This window comes from Tachyglossus aculeatus, chromosome 4, assembly GCF_015852505.1.
Source record: "Tachyglossus aculeatus isolate mTacAcu1 chromosome 4, mTacAcu1.pri, whole genome shotgun sequence".
In the NCBI taxonomy this organism is placed as follows: domain Eukaryota; kingdom Metazoa; phylum Chordata; class Mammalia; order Monotremata; family Tachyglossidae; genus Tachyglossus; species Tachyglossus aculeatus.
Window position 1 is genome coordinate 103,408,884 of NC_052069.1, and position 12,605 is coordinate 103,421,488.

The 12,605-nt window shown below is 42.4% G+C and overlaps 1 protein-coding gene across 4 annotated transcripts in view; it reads left to right on the forward strand.

Annotated features, from left to right (window-relative positions):
• The window catches only part of DENND1A (DENN domain containing 1A), a 514,969-nt gene that overhangs the window by 337,010 nt on the left and 165,354 nt on the right, over nt 1-12,605 (forward strand). For all 4 annotated transcript variants that reach the window (XM_038744796.1, XM_038744798.1, XM_038744797.1 and 1 more), the window contains exon 13: nt 5,025-5,150. In XM_038744796.1, the coding sequence (XP_038600724.1) occupies nt 5,025-5,150 (126 nt within the window). The remainder of the gene's footprint in view (nt 1-5,024; nt 5,151-12,605) is intronic.

Consider the following 12,605-nt stretch of genomic DNA (forward strand, 5'->3'; position numbering starts at 1 on the left):
ATCTGTAGTGACTATGGGAGGGGAATTAAATGAAAGAAGAGCAAAATTTATTTTTCCTACAGAAAATTTGCTGCTTCAAATTTAAGGTAAAGCTAGGTGAAAAAAGAGGCACACCATTTTTGTAGTTAATGAAACAAAGGTGGGAGAGAAGGATAAATACGCCTTATAGACTGTAGTTAAGGGACTTTACCAGAAAATCTCGTGTATGGGGTACACTTGAAATGAGTACAAAAACCTGATCCAGAATATTTGCTTCCTGTAAGTGGAATTATTTTTAAAATCCAGATGCAACAGTTTTTCCCCAAATGGTTCCCTGAATATATGGGGTCTGATTTGCCAATTTGATTACTACAAACAAGTTTGCACCCCATTTAGCAGCACAACAGTTGATGCATCTAAGGGAGAGCTCTGGAACCTCTCCAGGTGTGGGTTCAGTTCTAAAAGCTGTCTGCTAAGTTGTCATGGCAAAGGCCTGATTGGTGGTGATGTAAGAGTCTGAAAGAGTGCCCTTTGGATCATCCACTCCCAGGCAGAATTGTGGCTAGAGCAGTTAGGAGAGCCATTCATTGTCTAATGTGTGTCGGGTAAATTTGATGTGGGAATTGAGATAATCGGTTTGGGAATCCATGTCATTTTCTGATTCATAAAACTTTTGTAGGCAAAGTTCATTCCTACTACTTGTCTTGGGAGATTTGGGTTCAGAATTTGAGACAACAGCTTTCCAAGCTATAGCCACATAACATGTAATGCTTAAGAATCTCTGGCAAGAGTAAATGAACCCCAGTGCGTAACATTAAAAATGTATGCCAATGGGATTGTAGCTGCTTGAGCTTCAGGAAAAAGTTGTTGTTTAGACAAAGCTTGTCCAGTATGCACACCAACTTCCACTACAATGGGTTTTCATAACATGATTTGGATATAATACAATGGAAGAATTAAGGAACGTTATTCCCACAACACAAGTTCTGATGCCATATGATCCACGAGTTGGTATAAGTAGTTTCAGTGTAGGAAGAGACAGTTCTGTGCATTCTTGTAAGATGGTCAAGGCTGAATGTCCCAGCCTGTCTCAGCCTTACTGCGTTGAATTAAAAGGGACTGTGTGTTTCTTTGTTTTAGCAATGCTACTATATTTAATATTCTAAAATCACCGTGAATAGCAAGGGTATAAAGCGTTCTATGTAAAAACAGAAATCAGGATGATATCTTCACACCATCTACCCCCTAGCCCAGTATTTCCCATCGTTATAATGGTCACTAGAGCACAAATAGCCTGGCCTAGTGGAAGGATTCTGGGCCTGGGACTTTTAGGACCTGGGTTCTGATTCCAGCTCTGCTACGTCTGCTATGTGATCTTGGGCAAGTCACTTTGTGCCTCAGTTTCCTCATCTCTAAAATGGGGATTCAATACCTGCTCTCCCTCCTCTTAAGCTTGAGCCCCATGTGGGATCTAATTATCTTGTAGCTATTCCAGTGCCTAGCACATAGTAAGGGTTTAACGAATATCACCATTCTTCTTCAAGAACACAACCCCATGTACTGACATCTCATTGTGGATAGGATAGCCAGATTTTCATCCAAGACAAGTAATAGTACCATATTTGCTGGTGTAATTGCCCCACTTCTTTGCCCAGTTTTTGCCACCCCAGAACAGGTGAGAGGTTATTGCATGGGGAATTAAGTATAGCAATAATGGAAGCAGGAGAAGGAAACAAGGAGGAAAAAAGAAAGGGAGAAGGAATCAACGAATAACGGTGACCTCCCTGCCCTTTTCTTGCTCCCCTGGAGCATACCCTTTTCAAAGCCTATATCCAAGGCTTTAGCTGTATTTGACCCTTCTCCTCTTCCAACCCTGGCAGGCTCACACACGTTTCAAAGAAATTCCCCTGTATCCATAACTTTAGCTCATTCTTCTCTTCCAATTCCAACATGCATGTGTGTATTTCAAAGAAGAAACTCCCCACTGCAAGCCTGTATTTGAGGCTTTAGCCTAGTCTAACTTATCTCCTCCTCCTACTGCAGTGTGTGCTGCTATCACATCTTACAAAAAATAAGAACGTATTTTCCCCTCAAAATTTAGGAAAGAGTGGGTGGGAATTATGTGGTGTAGACGTGTGTAAATAAATGCAGAACTTAATGAATGATCTTTAGGTATAATGCACTAATGTATTAAGTGCTCGGGGAAGAACAGCACGAAGTGGGCAGGTTTCCTCCCTGCAAGGAGTTTATACTCTAATGGGGAAGACAGACTAAAAATATTTACAGCTAGAGTAATGTGTGCCCCCTTTATTCAGTCATCCCTCAGCCCCACAGCACTTATGGACAAATCTGTAATTTATTTATATCAATGTCTTTCTCCCCCTCTAGGCTGAAAGCTTGTTGTGGGCAGGGAACACGTCTACTAATGCTGTTATATTATACCCTTCCAAGTTTAGTCTAGTGCTCTGCCCATAGTAAGCACTCAGTATGACTGATTGATTAATTGAATGTACAAGTCAATGGATATAAATGCACAAGTGCTTAGGATGGATAGGAATAAATATATACTAGAAATGGGTTTTTCCAGCTTGGGGTGATGAGAACTAGTCAGGGAATTGTTGGAGGATGTGGGATTTCAGGACGATTGTGGAGAGTTCCAGACTGGAGAAACAGCATGAGCGTGGGGCAGCGATGGAAGAGTCGAGAGTGAGGTACAATTAGAAAGCTAGTTTCAAAGTAATGAAGAGAGTGAACTGAGGAGTAGCAGATAAAAAGAACAGTTGTATAAAATGGGGAGTTTTTGCTTAATGCAAAGGAAATAGGAAGCCAATATAAGGTTCTGAGGAATAGAGAGATGCGTTCTAGTTGACATTTCAAGGTGATCTGGGCAGCAGTTTGATGGGGGAGAGACTGGGGGTGGGGAGACCAGCAGGAAGATTGATACAGTAGTCTAGTCATGCTATTTATTAAGCACTTTGTGGTATTTAAGTAAGTGCTTTTTGCCAAGAACTGTCCCAAGTACTACGGTGGGCTCACAGTCTAAAGGAGAGGGAGAACAGGTTTTGAATCCCTGTTTTACAAATGAGGAAACTGAGGCCCAGAGAAGTTCAGTCACATAGCAGGCAAGCTAGGATTAGATCCCAGGTCACCCACTCCTAAACCTGTGCTCTTTTGACTATGCTAAGCTATTTAACTAAACTTGCACAAGAGGTCGTATCTGTTGGGATGGAAAGGAAGTGGTGGATCCAGAAGATGGGGTGTAGGAAGAGCTGGCAGGATTTGATAGTAGTACTTTGCTTATGGAAATTTGTAAGTCCACTGTTTTGATGAGGGCATATGAATCCATATCACTTCCCCGAACCCCAGGGGATGTGGCTGTTCAATTTGAAAGCCCTTCCTGTGGCTTGTGGCCAATGTACCAAATTACAAATGGGTCCATTCCACTTTGCTGTTCTGTGATATCTCAGAGCTTGAAAACCCACTTTGAGAAATATTTTCTGATTTGGAGGCTATGGTGAAAGTAAGAGGGAACCCATCATTATGTAAATGTATTTTCATGATTTTCTAGAGGTGGTGAATATAACTTTCTATATACTGTATACTCGCTATAACATTACTGGGAAAGAGTACTGGAAGAGATTCAAGGTAGGATTTTGTTCCTCTGAAATGTTCCCACCTGAATTTCCCATGCTGTACTTTGTTGAAGAGGTGGTCTTCAAATACTAGATGTACAAACGTACAGGATTTCTTAAAAGCCCATGGTACTCTGAGCCCCTATTTAGATGCTTCTGAAGTCACTGCTGTGTCTAATTTTCCTTTATATGACATCTCTTTTAAAGGAGTGAATACCTCCAGGCCTGGTATTTTCAACCTCACCCCCCGTCCACTCCACTCCCACCACCACCACCAAAATCGCTACTGACAAGTCTGTTTGTTAATGATTTGGCTGAGTCTACCTAGCAAGTTACACATTAATGTGAGAAGACTCTTTTGGTGTGTTTAGTTTAGTTACATTCCTCTGGAAAATCCTGTCACTTTCAGTAGTGGTCAGATACAGTTTTGCTTTAGAAGTTTCAAAGTTGTAAACACTGAAGAGAAAAGGCATCTAAATATGGCACGTATCTGTTCGTGGTGGAAGGGGGGAATGCATGGAGGGAAGGGTGATTCTTCAGAAGAGCCACCACTGATGTACAGAAGGGAGGGAGCCCAAGAAAGCCAGGTGACCCGGATGCTTGGATAGTTTAAAATCTGCCTGGGTAAGAAGGTGTACAGTTGATATTTGCTCAGTTACAATCAGTGAATATTTCTTTGTGTAAATGGTAATGAGACCATTAGGAGTGTGTTCACCTGAAGTGCAGCTTTGTGAATCTGAGGTAATTAAACACCTCCAGAATGAAAGAGAAAGGCCAGTGAAGGTTAAGTGGGGAATAATCTGCCGCACAGGTGGTGTAGAGCCTTTGAGAAACAGGAAGAAAAGAGCTCAGTTGCTATCGACCATTTCAAAGGAGGAAAATGTCACCATTGTCCCTGGTAGGTGCTGAGTTTTTGTTTTTGTGGGGTTTATTTTTAAAATTTTAATAAATCATGTTTCTTTTTAAAATGGATATTCCAGGTTTTAGAGCACATGAATGCTAAGCTATATACATTTCCTCAGAGTGGAGCTTGATCCCAGTTGGTTGGAAGATGTTCTTGCCCAGCCAAAATGGATGAACATGTGAAGTCCCCACTTTTCAAAGCCTGCACTTAATACATTTATACAAGTGTACAGGGAAAAAAATACAGCCCCAAAAGATCCTGTTCATTTTGGACTCCAGGAGCTCAATTGGGCATGGGAGGGGGTGGACTTATTGGTTAGACTTGCTAGAGACACTGCTAGAGTGGCCAAAATGGCCTTATATCTTATGACCTTGTATTGCTCTGTCTTTTTGTTAGGGTGCTAGTTGTCGGATAGACCATTATTTTATATTCACCTTCGGCCTGAACTTGGCTCGTTTAAGTTTCCCTGCAGATTGTGGTCAATGGCTTTACGTTCTCTCTCCTCTTAGGTTTCATCACTGAAGAACAGGTTGAAGAAAGTCTCCACAACTACTGGTGATGGTGTGGCCAGAGCATTCTTAAAGGCCCAGGCTGCCTTCTTTGGAAGCTACAGAAGTGCTTTGAAAATTGAACCTGTAAGTACTTGATTCATATGTTGTGCCATTTTTTAAATCCATCAGATCCAATCGAACAGGTTCTTGTCCTTCTGGAACAGAGGGCATTTCACAGGATCTCTTTTATCCTCAAGTCAAATTGGAGAAGAAGGTGACTGGTCGGCAACAAATCAGTTGCATTCTGCAAGCCAGGCCTGGGGAAATTGCAGTCACAGTGAAGCCCCAACTACTAGAGACAGGTCTAGGAGTCAGAAGGTAAAGGATTCTAATCCTGGCTCCGCAACTTGTCTGCAATGTGGTATTGGGCAAGTCACTTAACTTTTCTGTGCCTCAGTTACCTCATCTGGGGTAAAATGGCGATTAAGACTGTGAGCCTTTTGCGGGACAGGGACTGTGTCCAAACCGATATACTTGTATCCACCCCAGTGCTTAGTACATATAGTGCCTGGCACATAGTGAGCACTTAACAAATACCATAATTATTTATTACTCCATCTTTCTCAGGGCAAGGTAATGTGCTTTAACTGGGCCCCCAAAAAGAGGATCATTACACATCCAGAAAGGGGTAAAGCCTCTGGTTTTACATAGGTGCTTTCTTTGGCAAGAGATGCAGGTAAATAACACCCATATCAAATGGAGAAATGGGGGCAAGCCTCTGTGGTCTCCTGGTTTCCCCACTTTTCCAGAGTTATTTCAGGTTTTGGATGAGAGCCCTGTTCTGAATCGAATGGCTTTCAATCTGAATCTTCCCACCTGATCATCCATTGCATTATTTGCTGGAGAAAATGGAGTAGAAAAGAATATGAAGTTAAAATGCAGAAGGAACTGAAAAATAAGTCTGAGCATTTGATGCCTTTTGTCCAAAGAGGCTGGTGTTGATCTCTTGACACCTCCCAGTTTTCCTCCTCATACACTGAACAGAGAATGCAGGCTGGATATGGAAAGGTCATGTTTTCCTGGGTCAGCACAGAGACTATTAAAAAGTAAATCTAATTTCCTTTAGCAGTAATGCTATTTATGGAGTACCCACTGTGGGCTATGTGAGAAACTACTTGGGAAATATGCTTGGGGGAGGCAGTTTGGCAAAGTACTGCCAAAGAACTGTGGCCCTGGAAGTCAGGGGTCCCAAGTCCTGTTCTTGGCTCTGCCAGTTGGCTACTGTGTACAACCTCCCTATGCCTCAGTTTCCTCAGCTGTAAAATGGAGATAATTCCTCACCCTACCTTGCAGAGGTGCTTTGAGGGCTAGGTGAAAATAAGTAGATAGGTCAGCAGGGTGGCTTAGTGGAAAGAGCATGGACTTGGGAGTCAGAGGTTGTGGGTTCTAATCCCACTGCTTGTCAGCTGTGTGACCTTGGGCAAGTCGCTTAACTTCTCTGTGCCTCAGTTACCTCATCTGTAAAATGAGGATTAAGACCGTGAGCCCCATATGGGACAACCTGATTACCTTGTATCCACCCCAGCACTTAGAACAGTGCTTGGCACAGAAATCGCTTAACGAATACCATCATCATTATTATTAAGTATTGTAAGGTGCTTTGCTAATAAGAGGACTAAATTTTCCCTCTAGACTGTAAGCTCATTGTGGGCAGGGAATGTGTCTACCAACTCTGTTGTACTGTGCTCTCCCAAGTGTAGTACAGTGCTCTACATAGAGTAAGCACACAAGAAATGCCATTGAATGACGGAGAAAGTACAACAGTCAAAAGTGCTATATTCTCTGTCTACTGGGAGCTTATATTTTAGCACTGTTTGCCCTGTTGCTCCGGCTTCTGGAGGATTCTGGCAGTATGACTTGGATAAAGAGCAGTGGACTGGGAATGAAACCTGAGCTCTAAGGCAAGGTCTATTTTGAATTCTCTGATGATCTGGGACAGGTGCTAAACCTTGCTGCTTCGGCCTCTCCAGCTGCAAAATAGGCACAGTAGGGTCTTCCCCATTATACTTCAGAGATGTGGAGATCAGTATTTGTGAAGCAAAATGTCCCAGACTATAGGCATTTATTAAAATATCCTCAACTAGTGCTGTGCTGAGGGTGCATTAAGTGGTCTGGAGCTACTTCTAATCTCAGAGCTATTGAAGGTGCTTTGGGACCAAGAGCTTTATGGATCCTCAAGGATTCCTGGGAAGAAATGGTGGGACATGTAACCCCAGCATAAGTATACAAATTAAGAAGAAACTACCTCCTTGGAGGAGTTCCATTATGCCACTCTTTCTAGGTTGAAGTTCTTTTTAGGCTGAAATTGATTCATTTTTTAATAGTATTTGTTGAGTACTTACTATGCACCAGGCCCTGTACTAAGCACTGGAGTAGATTGAAGCTAATCATGTTGAACATACTCCGTGTCCCACTTGGGGCTCACAGTCTTAATCCCCATTTCACAGACCTGGTAACTGAGGCTCAGAGATGTTAGGTGACTTGGCCAAGTTCACACAGCAATCAGTCGTATTTATTGAGCATTTATTGCATACAGGGCACTGTACTGAGTGCTTTGGGAGGATACAAACAATAATATAATAGACATATTCCCTGCCCAAAATGAGCTTACAGTCTACAGGAGTCAAGTGGTGGAGTCTCGGTTTAAAGCCCACATCCTTCTGACTCCCAGGCCCATGCTCTATCCATTAGGCCATGCTGCTTCTCTGGTATTGCTTTAATTCAAAAGATTATCCATATGTCCTCATTTTCCTTTAACTCTAGAGTTTGAGAGAAAACTCAAACTCACTTGTCGGCTGGAACTCCCTAAGTGAAATTAGGCAAAGCTTATCCTATGGCACGGCTGAGCCTGTTTGGATACAGCAAGACGTAGTTGTGTGCACGCATGCGGTGTTGGAAACATTGAGTCCTGCAATAATCAATCAGTGATATTTATTGAGCATTTACCATGTGCAGAGCACTGTGCTAAGTACTTGGGTGAGTACAAAACAACAGAATTAGCAGACCCGTTTCCTGCCCATAAAGAGTTTACGGTTGCATGGCTTAGTGGAAAGAGCCTGGGCTTTGGAGTCAGAGGTCATGGGTTCAAATCCTGGCTCCGCCAATTGTCAGCTTTGTGACTTTGGGCAAGTCACTTCAGTTCTCTGTGCCTCAGTTCCCTCATCTGTAAAATGGGGATTAAGACTGTGAGCCCCACGTGGGACAACCTGATCACCCTGTATCCCCCCCCCCCAGCGCTTAGAACCGTGCTTTGCACATACTAAGTGCTTAACAAATACCATTAAAAAAAATCCATTCAGGAAGTGATGCTAGATGCAGTTTAGAGACTCATATGAACATAAAAATGGAACCCTAGGGCTGGAAGGTACCTTAAGAGATCATCTGGTCAGGCCTCTGCCTCTAGACAGATGACTAACTCATCCAGAACACAGGAATGGAATCTCCAGCAGTGATATGCATATTATAGTATTTGTTAAGCACTTACTGTCCGTCAAGTACTAACCCTCTTTGGCAGTCCATCTTACATTTTTGTCACTTTGGGGGTCAAGACGTTCTTCTTTATGGCCAACTAAAATCTCTCCCATTTTTATTTAAGCCCATTTTTATTTAAGCCCATTTCCTCTCGATTTTGGCCTTAAGTGAGTGGAGAGAAAATTTGGTTGGCATCCTCTCCATGCAGAATCTTTGTAGACTTCAAGACAGTTGTCAACCCTCAACCTTTCTTCTCCTCAACCCCAGCAGAGCTTCCTCCAGTGGAATTTTCATGCTACCTGAAGAGCTGAGTGTTCCAGAGAAATTCTTCATAGGATAGGAGCCTATCCCAGGAGCCTTCCAAAATCATTAACATAGGTTGTGCTTTTTGCCCCACTGACTTTCTGAGGCTGTTCTAGGGCAAATAGAGAACTTGTTCTCGTGATGATTGCTTTGCCCAGGATTTTTTTCACTTGAGAGTGTTTGGCTTAGGGTGGTATTTTTTTGGTTATGTTTTTGTTTCTTTATTCTTCCACAGAATTTCATAGTTGTGCCTTCTGAAGTCAAGGTTCTATTTTATTAAAACATTCTTAGTCAAGAGCCCAGTGTAGGCCTCCTTTGTTTGAAGTTTCAGTGTTACGTGGTACTGGTAGGTTTCTAAATCATGAGAGAGGGAGGGAGAGAAGAGAAGGCAAGGAAAGTGTCTACCTGAATAGAATTCTCTGTTCAGCCCCTTTTTAAAACAGGGCTAATCCCCAGCAGCCATATGTATATTGGCCAAAAATAATCGGCACCATCCTACTATGAGGTACATAAGTGTGTTTCTACTGCACGGCACAGAGGGAGGGCCTCCACACTTCACCCAGAGAATCTATTTATGTATCCCTCAGAAGAAAATCGGGGCAAATGTCTGGATATTTTAAAATGTCAGATTTAAACCAGCTGAATGCTTTCCCATACAAGTGACAAAACTGAAACCAGTCAGGCATCCCAGCTGTTAAAAAAAAAAAAGCCCCAAACCCACCCCTCCTTTATCCATGTTAAGTGGCCGCCCAGACTTCCGTTCATTTATTGAGGCCTTTCTTGCTCTCTGACACGCCTCCTGGTAGTTGCTTGGCAACTCTAGGAGTAGCGGTGTGCACACTGCTCTAAGGGGTGTTAGGGATTAACTCGTTAGGGCTGGGCTTTTTATGGGGAGAGGAGAAAAAGACAAATCATTTTAATTGCATGTCTGCAAATCACATCCCCTTTCATTGGAAGTCTGACTGCTATAGGTGAAGGAGATCCACTTTTATTCTTTCCCTTTATGTTTTGGTTAACATGGCCCATACACCTTGAATTTTCTAACTCCTCCTTTTCCTTTGAGTGAGAACTAATGAGGATGAAGCGAGCACCTATTTATTTTCTTTGTTCACCAATTTGTTTTTTAAAAATGTCATTGGGATTAAGAAGTCTAGTTTCACAAGTTCTACTAAATAAAACAAGCCCATCGTTTTTGAATAAATTTCTGTGAATTTTTCCATCGAAGGAGTAAAATGTAGCCTTTATCCTTCACCTTTTATACTCAGAGTATCTTAGAGCTGTTCAGAATGAGATGGGAGAGGGTTGAGGGTATAGGTTTTGTCAAAAAGTGTGGATGAGCCTCATATTGAAACTTCAGGTCCAAGAATTTGCACTCAAGAATTGATCTTAGTGATGATGGTTTGTACAATATCATTCACACTCTCTCGTCCGTGCCAGTCATGTTTCCACTGAGGCATAGAGTGGAATGACAGAATTAGTGGACAAGTGTGCAACACATTACAAAACGCACACAAAGGTTTGTTGGGTTCTTTTTGCAAGCAGGAATGATGTGTAACGAGAAAAATGCTGTCATATTAACGTGCCCGGCTAACTGAAGGATCATGTGTGGGATTTGCATGCATTGACTGACTGTGTTAAACTCAGGTGACATCGTTCCTGCTTTTTTTGTTCTGATTTTCTCAACAAAGCAGGGGATTTAAAAGTGGGGGCCAAGGAGGGAGCTGGAGGTGCATAATTCAGCAGTTACTAGTGCCTTCCATAAGGAACTGAGTCAAGATAAGCCCCCATATTCCCTCCCTCCCTCCCTCTCTCTCTCTCTCTCTCTCTCTCTCTCTCTCTCTCTCTCTCTCTCTCTCTCTCTCTCTCTCTCTCTCTCTCACACACACACACACACACACACAGAGAGATAGGTAAATAGATATAATTTTGCTGATTCATGTTTACCAAAAACCCTTGGAAGAGCAGAATAAGGGATGAAGCGCAGACCAAAGCTGCAACCATCACAGAATGGAATAAATCTATATGGCAACCAGTGCTTGCAAAAACGGTAGAGATTAAGGTGAATGACTAAGGACAGGTAAATCCATAAGAGGCCAAATGTGTTCTGAAGGAACTACAAGCCAATCTCTACCCTGGCCCCAGAAGAGGGCAAACCCATGGCAAACCCACTGGGCACTTGTCTTTCTTAGATTGCAGCAGGAAGCTCTCTGTCATCAAAGAGAATTGATCCTTCAGATTGAAGCAGAAATAGAAAGATATTATGTCTAGACCACTTTGAGGATGCACCAAGTGGGTTTGATAGGGAAGGTCAACGTGCCGAAGAGGACTGCCCTCTGATTGGAACCAAACCCCAACCAAAAGCTGATCAGCACCAAGATCGCAATAGCATGAGCCTCTGCTGAGCAGATGTGTGATAACACTGGAATAAGTAAAGGAAGTAGGAGTGGTGTGACACTTGGAAAATATCCATATTGTTCTAGTTACCAATTTAATCATCTTTTTGACTCCTTCCTCTTATTACCCCACTAGAAGCGGATGAGACAGCCTTGAAAGGGGAGAGAAACAGACTTCAGTTTGAGATTCCAATATGGACTGATGTTCCGTCCTAGTCTGGAGGCAATCTCTGGACTTGACTATCTAAACCACTGGATACAGTCCCAAATGAACATAGACCCCTGAATGGAAAGTGAGCTGGCAATATATTGAAATTATATCCATGTGCATCTTTTAAGGGTAGCCAGAATATCATCATCATCATTGGAATTTGTTGAGTGCTTGCTATGCATATGGCATTGTACTAAGCACAGTGTACAGTACAACAGAGTTGGCAGATATATTCTCTGCCCACAGTGAGCTTACAATTTAGAGGGGGAGACAGACATTAGTGTAATTCCCGTATAACTGAAAACACTTTAAAGTTCAAGAACAAGGGGGCTATTTGAAAATCTCCAGTACTCGCTTCAGATCACCAGTTTCATTTCTATTACGCGCTTGTGCTTTCTGCTCACCTGTCTTTGTGTGTTCTCCGAGTGGAAGGGATGGCTGCTTATTCCTTGGTCTTGTCAGCTACGAGCACAAAGCTGAATGGAAACACTATAAGCAGCAGCATTTCCAAATATAAGGACAACGAGTTGAATGTGTGTCCGCACACACTACACAGTGAAAGTTTAAATGAGTAAATCTAGGCTGTGATTAAGAATTGATACAGTAGCTGCTGAGCAAATTAATATATTGCTTCTAGATTGTGGGAAGAGTCCACCCTCTAGGAAATTAGAATGTACCATCAGTGTTGAATCCTAATTGCAGAGACAAGGGCAAAACCCTTTTACCATATAGAAGTGCTAGACTAAAGCACTTATACTTTTAATGTGTGTGAGTGTTTTAAATATTGTTATTGTATTTGTGTCAAGCTCTGTTGCTAAAAGCTTTTTGCATATATAAGATATTCAGATCAGGCAGTGTCCACACCTTACATGAGGCTCACAAATTGAGGTAGGAAGAGCAGGTATCTTCTCATTTTACAAATCAATTATATTTATTGAGTGCTTTCTGTGTGCAGAGCACTGCACTAAGCACTTGGGAGAGTACGTGAAACAGGGTTGGTAGATATGTTCCCTGGCCCAAGGAGATTTCAGTCTAGAGGAAACAGGAAATGAAAGAACAGAGAAGTTAAGTGACTAGCCCATGGACACACAGCAGATTTGTTGTAGAGCTGGGATTAGAACCCGGGTGTCCTGGCACTTAGTTTTATGCTCTTTACTGTAG